This window comes from Mercenaria mercenaria, chromosome 11 (genome assembly GCF_021730395.1).
Source record: "Mercenaria mercenaria strain notata chromosome 11, MADL_Memer_1, whole genome shotgun sequence".
NCBI classification, from domain to species: Eukaryota; Metazoa; Mollusca; class Bivalvia; order Venerida; family Veneridae; genus Mercenaria; species Mercenaria mercenaria.
In genome coordinates this window covers 15,772,380-15,785,830 of record NC_069371.1, presented here as the reverse complement: position 1 = coordinate 15,785,830, position 13,451 = coordinate 15,772,380, and the positions used below count along the sequence as shown (strand labels likewise).

Genomic DNA, 13,451 nt, shown 5'->3' with positions numbered 1-13,451 from the left:
AACACACACAAACATATTAGAAGAAGGAACACAGCAGGGCACCGCCTTGCAACTGTCAGTGCCACGCGAACAAAGCTTATCAAATTATAAGGTCATTTCTCGAGAATTACCCCCTTGAGATAAAAAATGACCAAATAATTCTTAGACTGATGAACCCATACCTTTTCTAAACCTTAGTCATAGCTTACGGTGTAACAAATAGTTACGTTAGACCTGCCACAAGTTCGTCATATCCTACTGTGTTTTTGTTTTGTTTGAAAATTGTCATTCCTGAAATACACGTTCGCCCGAATATGTTTGTAAAACAACAATTTCTGGACATTGATATCATAGAATAAACTAACATATACACCTATGAGAAGTAGTTCCTTTTTGAGTAAAACATATTAAAGAACAACTGTTAGCCTTGGATGTTAAAAATGCAATATTGAGAGACATTATTAGGCTAAGCTTATTATAATACACAGGTAAAGTATTCATTACGCCAGTAAAACATCAATTTGGCACCACCCTCCGTGCATTATTTCATCACGAGTGGGCATCTAGGTAGAAACCATCGACCTTACGTAAGCAAGCTGGATGGCTTCCTCACATAAAGAATTCAACGCCCCGAGTGAGGCTCGAACCCACATCGATGAGAGGCAAGTCTGGTCAGGATCCATGCTGTTCGCTAACGGTTTCTCTATTTGCAATAGACTTTGAAAGCTAATAACATGGATGCGCAGGCTGGTCTGAATCCATGCTGGTTGCAAACGCACTATTTGGGTTTTCTCATATACAATGCAATACTATAAGACAAGACTTCAACTGTGCGTTTAAACAAAGAAGGAAGTAAATTTATCGTGCTTCTGTGTAACCTTATGCAGCTATTTTCGCATATGTCATTAATTACGAGTATAGTTCCAACCAAAACATCTACTTTTTGTTTAGTTTTATACATTAATTTTGTAGCGTTTTGTCAAAATGAGGAATTGTTTTGAGGACTGGGGTTTTGTGGCGATTCCAGGAAAATTATGTTGATTGTACAGAATTATGCCTCATTGACTAGGCATGACCTTTTTGTTAAAATCAGCGAAACACTGTTTATTAGAACGAAATCTGCGAAATTCTCCATAAGTAATATACAAAACTATTTAGTTTTTACTTATGATTAGTCACCCGCTAGAATTATTGTTACAACAGCTCTCGCTAAATCAAGCCGATGTATTCCATCGATCGAGTGGAACGTTGCTTTATGTACCATTTTCAACACTCAGAAAAGCTCATATTCACGTTTAATATTAGCTTATTTTCTACGTCTCTTGCAAAATTATCTATTCATTCCTGTTATTTTTGTACATTTGGTCTAGGTACGATTTTAGAGCCTTTTTATTATATTATTTTTCGGAAAATTCACTTAATTACATCGGAGACTTGGACAACAAAATACAAAAAGAATGTTGTATTTTTAACATACTGCTCTGTCGGAAGATAAAATGGCGAACACGAATCACTCTTCATGTAAGCCATATGGACAAAGAGCACTTCTTTACCAAAGGCATAGCATTAACATGATGCTAGTTTAGGTGTATGATTGGTCAGTATTTATATTATCAATATTTTTGTTTTGAAATGCTGATTTGTTAACCAGTATGTTCAAGCATTTAACATTGAGCAAATCATAACCTGAAATCTTCTCGAATGAGGGGCCTCCGTGGCTGAGTTGTTATGGTCCCTTACCTCTAATGACTTGCCCCTCACCGATTAAGGTTCAAGCCTAACTTGTGGCGTTGATTTCTTCATGTGAGGAAGCCATCCAGCTGGCTAACGGAAGGTAAGTGGTTCTATCCAGGTGCCCATCCGTGATGAAATAATGCACAGAGAAGCGTCTGAGGCATTTCTCCATCGCCAAAAGCTGGAAAGTCGCCATATGACCTATAATTTTACCGGTGTGACCATAAAGCCAATATAAACAAAGCAAACTCCTCGAATGAGAAGTAAAATGGGAAAGTAAACTGTTGTCTAAGATGTCAGAACTTTTAGAGAGAAGTATACATAAAGTCGTAAATCCTTATCATTTTATTGTGACCGCATACGCCCTTTCTGTCTTGTATTGATACTCTAAAGAACGTCTATTAAATATTGTAAATGGCAACGCTTTATTTTCTTGGACTATTCTTATGTTTTCTTAATCGCAGTACGTAATGTGGATTCACTTTGTTATATTTAACCTTTAATGATAAAAATGGTAGTATTGAATCACTGTTTTAAGATATTTTTATCTGTATGGTTCTTGGGCTGTAAGTCACTACGATAAACTTTAGGTCATATAGTGGCTTTTTAAAAACTTTTCAGCTTTCGAACATGTAGCCTTCAAACTAAGGCAAACAACCACAACCACTCACGGTAGAGGCCCCTTTTTAAGTCACAGCAATAATCCAACAAGACAAGAATACTGTTTACTCAATTGACTTTTTTACCTTCTGACCATTTGAAAGGATATAACTCATTCACATACGTTTTTCATTGATTTCAATGCTTTTTTAAAACTTCGATGTGAGTAACTGCATCAGAACGATGTCGTGTTACTATTGATATAATCCTAAATGGTACAACTGTACTTTGATATTTTCCGAAAGATTAAAGCAGCATTTTTCCTCAATCAAGGATTTTGTAAAGTAAAATAAACAACTTGCAATTACTAGAGCCCAAATATATGAATATGATATAATTGTATACGTAGAGAGATTTTTGACAATTCGTTTTTTTAGAATATAAATTTTCCTATATTTTGATTCATCTGAGAAAGAATTTTAAATTTTGAGAGAAAAAAAAAAAACAACATTAAAACAAGAAACGTTATACTTTGTACAAATGTTTTATTTCATTGCTATATCAATAGGTGATGCCATTCGATGTTTTCAATGTCAGTATGTAACACTTCCAAGCGACTGTACAAAAATACTAGAATGCAGTGCAGATGAGGTAATAGTTAATTGTGTTCAATTTAATTTTAAATCCAGCAATTATCTGAAAAAAGATAAGTTAATTTAAGTTATCTATCTAGAAATTGATTTTACACTATATGAATAAATGTAGAACACTTTTTCAAAAACTGTAAGTGCCGGTCAAGTACGTTTTGAAAGCTGATAAACAAATCAGAGGTTATAGCTTACGGCTCGGCTTATAATTATTACAGATTCAACATTATTGTACATGTATATAGATCAGAAGCTACATATAACATATCTATCTATGGTGCATAACAAAGGGGAAATAACTAACATAAAATAATAAAAAAACTATGCAAAAATGAATGCATTTTTATTTTGAATGTAATGGTCATGGCTTACATGAATTTCACAATGAACACACTGAAAAAAGTTCTTTGTAGATTATTGATAAAGCAAGCCAAGAACACCCTAGGACCATTTGCTGACTTCCTTCCCTTTCAATTTATATTACATCAAAAAAAAGGCTGGGAGCAAATAATGAACGACAAAAACTGGTTTACGATATTGCAAAATTACATATATTGATAAGAATTTGTAAGTTGTGTAATAGAACGAAGAAGCCCTGAGGGCAGATGTAAGCTTCGTTTTTTATGAAATCAACCGACTAAACAAATTGTAAAATTCAACACCCGGATACATTTATAAATTTTAAAATAGAACGAAGAAGCTCTCATAGCAGAGACAGCTCCGTTGTATGATAAAAAACCGAACAGTAATGACCATTATTGGATCTGCGATAGTCGTAGGCAGTTCTAGCACAGTCCCATGGCCATAAGCCGTATAAGAGCCGTCTGTAGTCATTTTTGCATAAGAATGATGTGAGCTTCTATCATCCTGAAATTATTTTAAAAGACACAGCAGAAAAACCAGGAGAAGCATGGCTGATATATGTGTACCAATTAACCAGCTTAACCACCATTTCAGCCGTTGTCGTTCCAAAATGGCGAGAGGAATAGGTTTAAGCTATATGCCGTACTACCGTCATGCGACGTACAAGACTCCAAACCAGTGTTATTCCTTTATAACCTGTTCAAGTATGGAGCGTTTAATCAATAATAAAAGGGGAAATAACCAGCGTAGAATAATACAAAATATGCTAAGAATAATGCATTTTTATTTTGATGGCAGTAATGGCCATGGCTCAAATCAATTTCACAATGAACACTCTGACAAAATTACTTTATGAATTATTGATAAAGCAAGAAGACCCTGTGAGCAGATGCTGACTTCCTTCCCTTTTAATTACTGTTACGACAAAAAAGGCTGGGAGCAAATACTGAAACGCCACTTGGCAGAATTCTGATTCCTGAATTATGCAATATCGCCACCAAATATGAAGTATTTGTAATGTGAAAAGTCGGACAAAGAATTGTTAGTTGAAAGACACTAGTTTTGAAAACAGGTGTATGTACATAGTACATAGTACATCGACAGACTGCAATAATTTCCTGAGTTCTTTTTAAGTATGTAGACTGATGTGTTTAAAAATGGTAATCTTTTCTCAGCTACTTAGGAAAGGCTTTACATCACGTCCGTGAGTAAGCTGTCTTCATATTGTAACAGTAATAAGTTGAAGCTTACCTTTCCCGCCTCTATACTGTTTCACAACACAAAAAAAAAACAAAGACAAATATCAAACAGGGAATGCCACGCACCAAAAACGCAGCCTCCCCAAAACGAAACCTACAGCACGCACACGTGCACATCACAAACACACACACACACATACACGCGCGCACACACAAAGCCAATACAACACAAACACACACACACATACACGCGCACACACACACAAAGCCAATACACCACAAACACACACACACATACACAAAGCCAACACATTAAGACAAAACGAACAAATAAAGGAACACAGTGGGGCACCGCCTTGGAACGGTCAGTGGCAAAAACACAACTGGGGAGCTTAAACCGGTTTATGGTGCGCACCCAACCTCACCATACCCCCACCATGTTCCAAAGACACGGGACAGTGTAAATAAAAGTAATCCCCTCCAGGTGAATCTCTAACACACGTAATGGAAACAAAAAGGCATGGCATGTAAAACACAAAAATGCTCGTGTATAAATATATAAAAAGCAAACCTTTAGAACCAAAAACGTATGTACTCAATGCCTTTTCAAGTCTTAACTTTTCCGTTTCAGCATTGTTTCACAGAACAAGTGGTTACATCCGCTGGAAGTTTTAGATTTAACTCGGGATGTGTTCGCAATACGGTATGTTTTATCGAGTATATTGAGAATTCATTTGATTAAAGTAGTTTATACTAATCTTTTTTAACTGATATCATTCACTATCGGCACCGCATCCTTGATCAAATCTATGCCACGAGGGTATGTGAGAATAGAAACCAAGTTCGCTTTAAATACTGAGCGCCAAGCAATGGAGCCACTGGTCTTTTTCACGTCTTTGGAATGCCGCGGCCTGGGATCGAACCAACGACCTCCCACACTCGAAACGAATGCTGTACCACTATATACTGGCTAAGGGAACGTACTCAATGTTCAACTATGTAAGTTAAGTATATATGTAAAACTATAAAGCATTTTTGTATTTACTTGCTATCTGCCTTCTATTTTATGGGGTTTTTATACTGTGTAACTCATGCAACAGATAACTATTCTTCATGATTTACAGACAACATAGTGTTCCTTTTCACATGGCTTACAATATCATGAAATTGAAAGTACTTAATAAAAGCCGAAGAAATCTTTAAAAAGTGAATATCTTGTGTTAAACTAAATTACATTACGTCGTGTCTTTGCAGTTTTGTAGACAAGTCACAGCATGACATTCGTTTTAGAACCCTTCAAAGTATATCGTTCTTTTTACCAAAATAAGATGATCCGAAAATCGCTATTATCCAGGATCTTACGATGTTTATAAACAAAATCTCTATAAACGTCAGGTTTTGCTTAAAGATTGCAAGCATTGACATCTTTTTATTACGGTTCCAGACTATACATATTTGAATTCCATAATGCTTCTTTGTAGTCGTTTTTTTTTATTGAGTACCGAAATAAATTTTTGAAACGTGAAATTGAAAGTATACGTCAAGAAATCCCCAGATGTCAACAATCAACTATTGAAATCACAACCAGTAGCAATGATATTTCGATAGCAAAATTAGATCGTAACTTGTGTTTTGGTTTACGAAGTACTAATAGTTTTCACAGAATCGTTCAATTGTTTTTGTTTCCATTTCTTACGGCATAGATGTCATCGACGAGGTTAACTTTTTTATAACTGCTAAGTTTCGTAGACAGCAGTTAGTGGCTCCGTGGTATTTACCATCAAAATCTTTGAAAGTACGTCAATTTTAACATTTTTACTGCTTCAATCTTGAAAACAACATTACTTGACCACGTATAAGTAGATTATTTTTTATATGTACCAAACTTTTTGTTCTATTGAAAGTAGCTTTAACTTGTTGCAGAAGGTCTTAAAGCTACATTAAAACCAAATCTGAATAATGATAGCAACTTGAGTTTCCGATTTTTGAGGTGGTCATCAGTTCGATATTAACAAGTGATTCTGCATTTGCGATCAGTGCAGTCCAAGATCATCCTGCACATCCGTGCAGTCTGATCATGGTCTGCACTGTTTGCCATTCAGTCAGTATTTTTTTGGTAAGCACCCTTTTTAACAGTTATTAACGGTACTGTCAAAATTGAAAAATGGACAAGTTCATTATAGACGTTTAGCATGGTAATGATTAAATATTTCAACTAATCGGAACATTGCATGATCCATACATTATTTGATGTATTGTCATAGTCATCGAGCTAGATAGGCGAGTTGAATCTTATATAAAATGACTATAAGCAAGTACTTGATTCACTAGACAACATATCAAACGTTTATTTAAAGTGTATTTTACAGACAGTACTGAATATAGATGGTGTTACAAAATCGAGCAATGGTAAAATCTATTAGTAATTTTAGAATTGCCCTCCTACTGGCATATCACTTATTGGGAAAAGGGCGACAAACAGTAAACGTTCAGCTGATATCACAACATGCTACGAGTGCTGCAAGGACGAATTTTGCAACAAGATAGGTTGTGGAACAACTGGTAAATTACTAGGATCACTTTCATTATATACAGACCTATTCTTTTACATTTCAATACTTTTTGGCTTCTATAGCCGAGTGGTAAAGTTCACTGACTTCGAATTATTGGTCGCTCACTGATGTTGATTCGAACTCTACCTCCAAAGAAGCCATCAAACTGGCTACTGAAAGTCGATGTTTCTATTCTATAAAGCTGTCCGCTTATGCCAGGAGCAATACCCAGAGGGTCAGATGGAGTCTCTCTCTTTCATTAAAAGCTAGAATACCCTTATCATACCTTACTTTTAAAACATGTAAGCACCATGCAAACTTAAATGTTTCATTACAGTTGCTGTAAATATTTCCAAATAAGTTTAAAATTACGAAACTTTGGCCAACCATTTTATGATCTTAACCGCTGCTGCAAAAAGTCTCAGGTGACCATCCGTATATGCGCTATCTTTTAGAAATTCCTCTCGCACAACGAGGTCCATACTGTTTCACCTGTGATGCTGCGACTGACGCTAAGTCTTGTAGTGATGTAACTGTGTGTGGTAAAAACGAGGTGACAATCTTTTTCTGCTTAAAATCCATAAATGACATTCATTTGTTATGTTTTGTTTTATCAAATGTCATGTTAAATGTTATCTTTTACACCTACATAGCCTACCGACCAAGCATCCGCTTCGAGCGTAGGATACCGTTTTGTTTCGAGGATGGGGTCTTGGTGTGGGGGGAAGTCATTTATATTTCTTTATAAACTAAAGGATAATTTCTCTTGTACTATCCAGTAGATTTCTGTTGCTGGAAACCATCATAGATTTATAACAAGTATTTGATTATACATAAATCAAAGTTTATATACTGTGGCAAAGAAATCATCGAATATTAACCTATTCATGAGCAATAAGTCTTACCATACTAAATTGTTCACTTATAACGAAACCTGATTTTATGAAAAAGTCATAAGGTAGTAGCTATCAGTCAAAAATAAGATTCAAATTAAACCAACTTTCAAGTAGATGTGACTTCAGATACCATTATATCTGCGTAAGGCCACACGAAAAACGCAAAAATATACCCCTTCCTTTTTCACGATGGGAAATAGGTGCATAAAGTTCGATTAAATGCAAAGTTAAATTACCAGTAACGAAGTTGAACAGTTGAAACTGAACAACATTATCCTGTTTCCTGCCACTAGTTAAAATACAGTTAGCTATGATATTAATACATGTATCCAGCCACAAAAAAGTTGGTTGTTTATATTTCCAGGTGTGTATGTTGTACTCTCCAGTTGAATATGATGGTCTTCCGCAAACAATCTACAAAGGTCAATGTGAATCACAATCGGTAATGATTAATTATTTCATATTTCATCTACTGTTTGCCAAGATCACATTACATAGAAAACAAGTTTGCTACAAGAATATTACGTTCTATGCACCTCCATTTTGTCAATAACCGACCCAGAAAGGAAAAAAAGATGTTATATCCTATCCCTAGGTTTATTTTAAGAATCATGGTTATGAATGCGAGATTATTCTTACCGATTTCAACCACGCATTTTTTTCATAATACGTGAAATTCAGTAAATGGGTACTTTGCATACTGAACAAGTGGTAATTTATCTTCCATCGTGCACCAGTTACAGTGCCTAATATTTTATTTCACATATTTTATGCTTTCGTCAACGTTACAGAAATAAACTGATCCAAAATGTATTGTTGCTGAACAATACGGATAATATAGCGCGAAAAAAGATTGAAGAAAATACCTTTTCGGTATTACGTAGTTTAATTTTGTAAAAACTACAACTTAAATCTCAATCGGTTTCACCATTGTTATGGATCTTCAAGACAATGATAACGTCGTCGTCTGGCAACAACGTTATCAATAACGACGTCGCTTATGTAAATTATAAAAATGGTAAAACTGTCAATTACATCTTGGAAAAAACATAAACTATGAAATAATGCATCATTTCCCTTATTTTAGGCTCCGGAAACAATAAATATAAATATTAAAACATATTTAATATTCAAATAGACAGATACACATTAAACAGTTTGATAAAATATGTTTCGTTTATCTTCCGAAAGGTATTGTTATTTTCTTTCGGCTTGAGAAATGGCAATATGTAGAATTTCAGTGTACAGTTATTTTTCAGATCACGCTATGTCTTTTAACTGGAAATATCGCCGTGCCTGCTTGTCTTATACGTTGATTATGAAGTGTTACCCTGTCTCTTAGATTGATGGTTTCTCCTAAGTATATAATCTTCTTTACAACCAGAGCAGCGTATTACATATAACTCAATTCTAATTTCGCAAGTTGCTGAAAATTGTATTTTCAATTATTTGTCACTTTTAAATGCATTATTATGTGTTCTCTTCAAGAAAATTAGGGCATTATCCTCTATTTCTTTGTTTTAGGTATGTGATGTAGTTACAAAAGCGTTAAGCTATCACAAATGTGCTCCCATGTGTTGTAACACTGATTTCTGTAACGACCATTGTAGTATTCCTTCCATGACGACAGCATATCAACAAACAACCCTTCAGGCCACGCAGACATCAGAGATACTCACTTCTCATGCAGCGCCAACACAGCAACCAACAAGTAAAATTTTAGTTTCAAAGAATACCCCTGTTAGTTAAACCATACATGTTTTGAATCTGTTCACCAACAAATAACTAACGTCACTTCGTCTCATCTAAGAAGCGCTTTTTTCTGTTTCATGAAAACCTTGTTTTAATCTGAACTAAAATTATAGTAAAACGCCAAAAGCTTCGAAGTGGCAAGTGGATGAGCAAGATGCTCCAGGTAACCAGGGTAACGAGCGATCAAAACATAAGGAATAAAGAAAACAGCTGGGGATTACAAGAATTCGCTGATTCAGCCGTTTAACTCGAGACATCGATACTCGAATGTGCGGTGTTTTACTTTAATCAAGTTTCCATATTACTGATTCAAAATTATAAATAATACTTAACTGAATAATTGGAAGACATAAATCGATATTTGACTAGATGATTAATCAAACGATAAGCGATGTTGTGTTTGAAAATTTAATTTATCAGGAATAAAATGCAACCAAGCAAAGTGATAACGGACTCTATTTGATTGATTGTGGGTGTGCATGTGTGTTTGTGGGTGTGTGTGCGTGCGTGCGTGTGTGTGTGTGTGCTTGTGTGTGGTAATATAATGTGCATCACCCTCACACCTTCTCTTATTTGCACCCATTATTACACAATAACATTAATAGTTTCCATGATCCAAAGGCACGGAAAATAAAAGAAAAACGCGCTAATATTTAGCCATGGAATTTATTTCATTTGGAGAGGTCATCTATTTTAGATTTTAGATAGAATGATTAGGATAAAGCTAATTTCTGGTATGTTATTTTTCTTTTGTAGAAGCCACGGATCGACCAACAAGACCTTCTGGCACTGCACACTTTCACTGTCACATACCATACATACATATATGGAATGCGAATACACAATTATGTGTTCACATTGTACATATGCATAGCACTTGGGAGCATGCTCGTCATGCATGCAAGCAAGAAGGAGCAGATCTTGTTGTCCTGGATACGCATGAAAAGGCGTTGTTGATGAGGAGCAAACTTGCAGGTAAATTTCCTGGTTCCACTATAACGTCTGTATCTTTGGATAAGTCAATAAAAGATTCTCTGTCTGATATCAATTACCTATCATATCCCGTGTAACGGGCGGGCAATTAGGAAACTTAGTGTGACAAATATAATGTACAAATAAGAATGGCAAATCTGGCAACTGATTGGTACCTTTATCATGCCAACTTACAGATAACAGTAGAATATTACACATTCCTTAACTAACAACATATCAGCACTTTAACAAAATACTGTTAACTAAAAACATTTGGTACTACTGAAGAAGTCCATAAAGACGGTTATTATAAACTGATGACTTAATGCTCGATTTACATCGAAGATCGAAGGCAATTTCCAATATGCATGTATATGGTCTATTCCATGAAAATCCTATATTAGTGTCTAATTGAATTATTGCGCACTTAATATTTTTAAAAAATAATGGAAACTGTTTTTCTAGTATTTCAATCCCTATGCACCATTTGAAGCAAATGACATTCTTGGAGAGTTTGCATATGCTACAAGATTTTGTTTATATGCTCTACTTTATATATACACCTGAATTGTACAATAAATTCTTACTGGCATTAAGCAGTACAAACAAGTGTGCATATGCCGCATCAAGTCCTCTAACCCAATAAGACTAGCTGCTACTTAAAACATAAATAACTTCAGAATTATCAAGCTCACTGCTTTGACGAAACTAAAAACTAAAATTTTAATGAATATTTTCAGCGTCTGAACAGAACAGTTTTTGGATAGGGATGCGAGACTTTAACCGAAACGATCGTTTCTTATGGGTAAACTATCACACCGTAGATTATTCTAAGGCGGATTGGGACCATGGTCAACCCGACCATTACCATTACAACGAGGAACAAAACTGTGTTATGATGACAAGTAATTCGTACAGGTGGCACGATGCCAATTGTCATATATCTCGTTATTATTATATCTGTGAACGACGATAAAGGCATTTAAATGTTTAGCTGTTATTTTCTTGAATCCCTTGCTAATCAAACCACCATAATTTGTTTGATTTACAAGTGTTATCAGACTTGTTTCCGTAAAAAATGAATGACTTTTGTAAGATGTGTTGCTATTTCCTCCAAACAGTTCATATTCAAAACAGTGTGGGACTCAATTTCTAAACGCGAAAGCAGACGCTTTGTTAAGGAAGTTGAAGAATGATGAAACTGGGAATCATTATAAAACGTTTTGACGCATGACTGTACTATATCGTGTAAGTCTGATTGATACATTCGGTTCGTCGCCGTACACAGCTGGTAATTATTATGAAAATTAAATATAGCGAATATGTCCCTAAAAATAATCAAGTAAGGAAACAACTTGACTGCTTCATATGTATCCAAAGTGCATTAAGATGACTTGATATCCGTACTCCATTTATCACGAAAATCTAGAGAATGATATTAAAACCTTTGCATTTTATACCACATGGCATTTAAAGATTGCTGCTGTGATACTTAATAAAATGCACAAAAAGGTCTCATGGAAGCATATAATGCAACCGAGCAAAATAATAGCTCCTAATAGCAACAGCAAGGACAAAAGTGCAGTAAGACAAGTCACATTCAAAGAGCGCTCTGCATGGAAATAGCGGTATACGTAAATGTATACACATAACCAGTGACTAGGCACATGTACACATTGACAGTAACACAAACGAATGTAATACTTAATAATAACAACATAGAAGTAACTAACAAACATACATGAAGAAGGAACGAATAAAGGAAGTAAGAAGGAATGCCACTGGGTAGTCTTCACGAGTTTACTGGCGCTAAACATCAATATTTAAGCACCAGCATGTTCCTTCTTGACAAGACAGCGGGAATAAAACCATTCCCACCCAGGTGAATGCACTTTTAAATATATTCAAAGCAAGTACATATGTTTCTGGTTTGTTTAACTTTTCTTATCACTTATTATAAATCGAATGCCAAAGTAATAGGAACATATTACGACGTTTAGTATTCTTATTCGGGTTACTCACGTACATGGAATATTACTAGTTCTTGGTGTCACGTCACCGCAAATGGAATATTGAGGTTTTTATATGCACTGTTCATAAGACATTAATACATTAGCTAAGTACTTTACTTTTATATGACGAATAAAAACATTGTAGGCATTCTCGCTATAAGATTGGCATAGTCCCTGTTTAAACTTGACTAATTTGCTTGCGAAGCTATGATCAATGGTATAAGAATATAAGTTTGTTTATTAATGATTAAATTAATAAGTGAATCGAAAATGAAAAGTCGAGGTTTTGCAGACTTTTAAATTTGACGAATTTTTTCAAATTTAAATTTTAACGGAATATATGCTGTCCCACCTGATCGATAACAATCCATTTGTTATTGAAATGAAGTTTGAAACGTCTGAAAATTGATTATCACAGAAATATCGCACAACTCAGTTTTTTTAATAATTGTATAAATTTGGCAACAAAGGGCTGAATTGTCTGCATTGGCTGACTTCTTGTTACTTGAACATAATAAATAATTTTAAGCTGCCAATATCATTTGGTCCGAAGTCATTGAATGTATTCCCATTCCCAAAGATAAGACAATTACTGCCATATCGCCGCTTAATACGAATTGCCGTTTTATATTTATAAATAACTCATTACTAGTAGGCGAATAATTCTTTGCGAGTAGAAGCTAAATTTCGAACTATACGCTATACATGAGTCACTCCGTTTCCCTGTTTACCGTTATAAAAACTT

At 34.9% G+C, this 13,451-nt stretch overlaps 1 protein-coding gene across 2 annotated transcripts in view; it reads left to right on the top strand.

The window, feature by feature from the left end:
- Positions 1–11,685, top strand: part of LOC123532998 (uncharacterized) — a 30,802-nt gene extending 19,117 nt beyond the window's left edge. The window contains exons 1-9 of one of the 2 annotated variants that reach the window (XM_045314639.2): positions 2,075–2,176; positions 2,882–2,964; positions 5,154–5,225; positions 6,955–7,084; positions 7,530–7,627; positions 8,335–8,412; positions 9,495–9,681; positions 10,479–10,697; positions 11,435–11,685. In XM_045314639.2, coding sequence (XP_045170574.2) covers positions 2,128–2,176; positions 2,882–2,964; positions 5,154–5,225; positions 6,955–7,084; positions 7,530–7,627; positions 8,335–8,412; positions 9,495–9,681; positions 10,479–10,697; positions 11,435–11,670 — 1,152 coding nt within the window. In that variant the 5' untranslated portion in view covers positions 2,075–2,127 and the 3' untranslated portion in view covers positions 11,671–11,685. Of the gene's footprint in view, positions 1–2,074; positions 2,177–2,881; positions 2,965–5,153; positions 5,226–6,954; positions 7,085–7,529; positions 7,628–8,334; positions 8,413–9,494; positions 9,682–10,478; positions 10,698–11,434 lie in introns of those variants that run through there. The other variant, XM_053518629.1, reaches the window with a different exon arrangement.
- Positions 11,686–13,451: the final 1,766 nt, after the last annotated feature.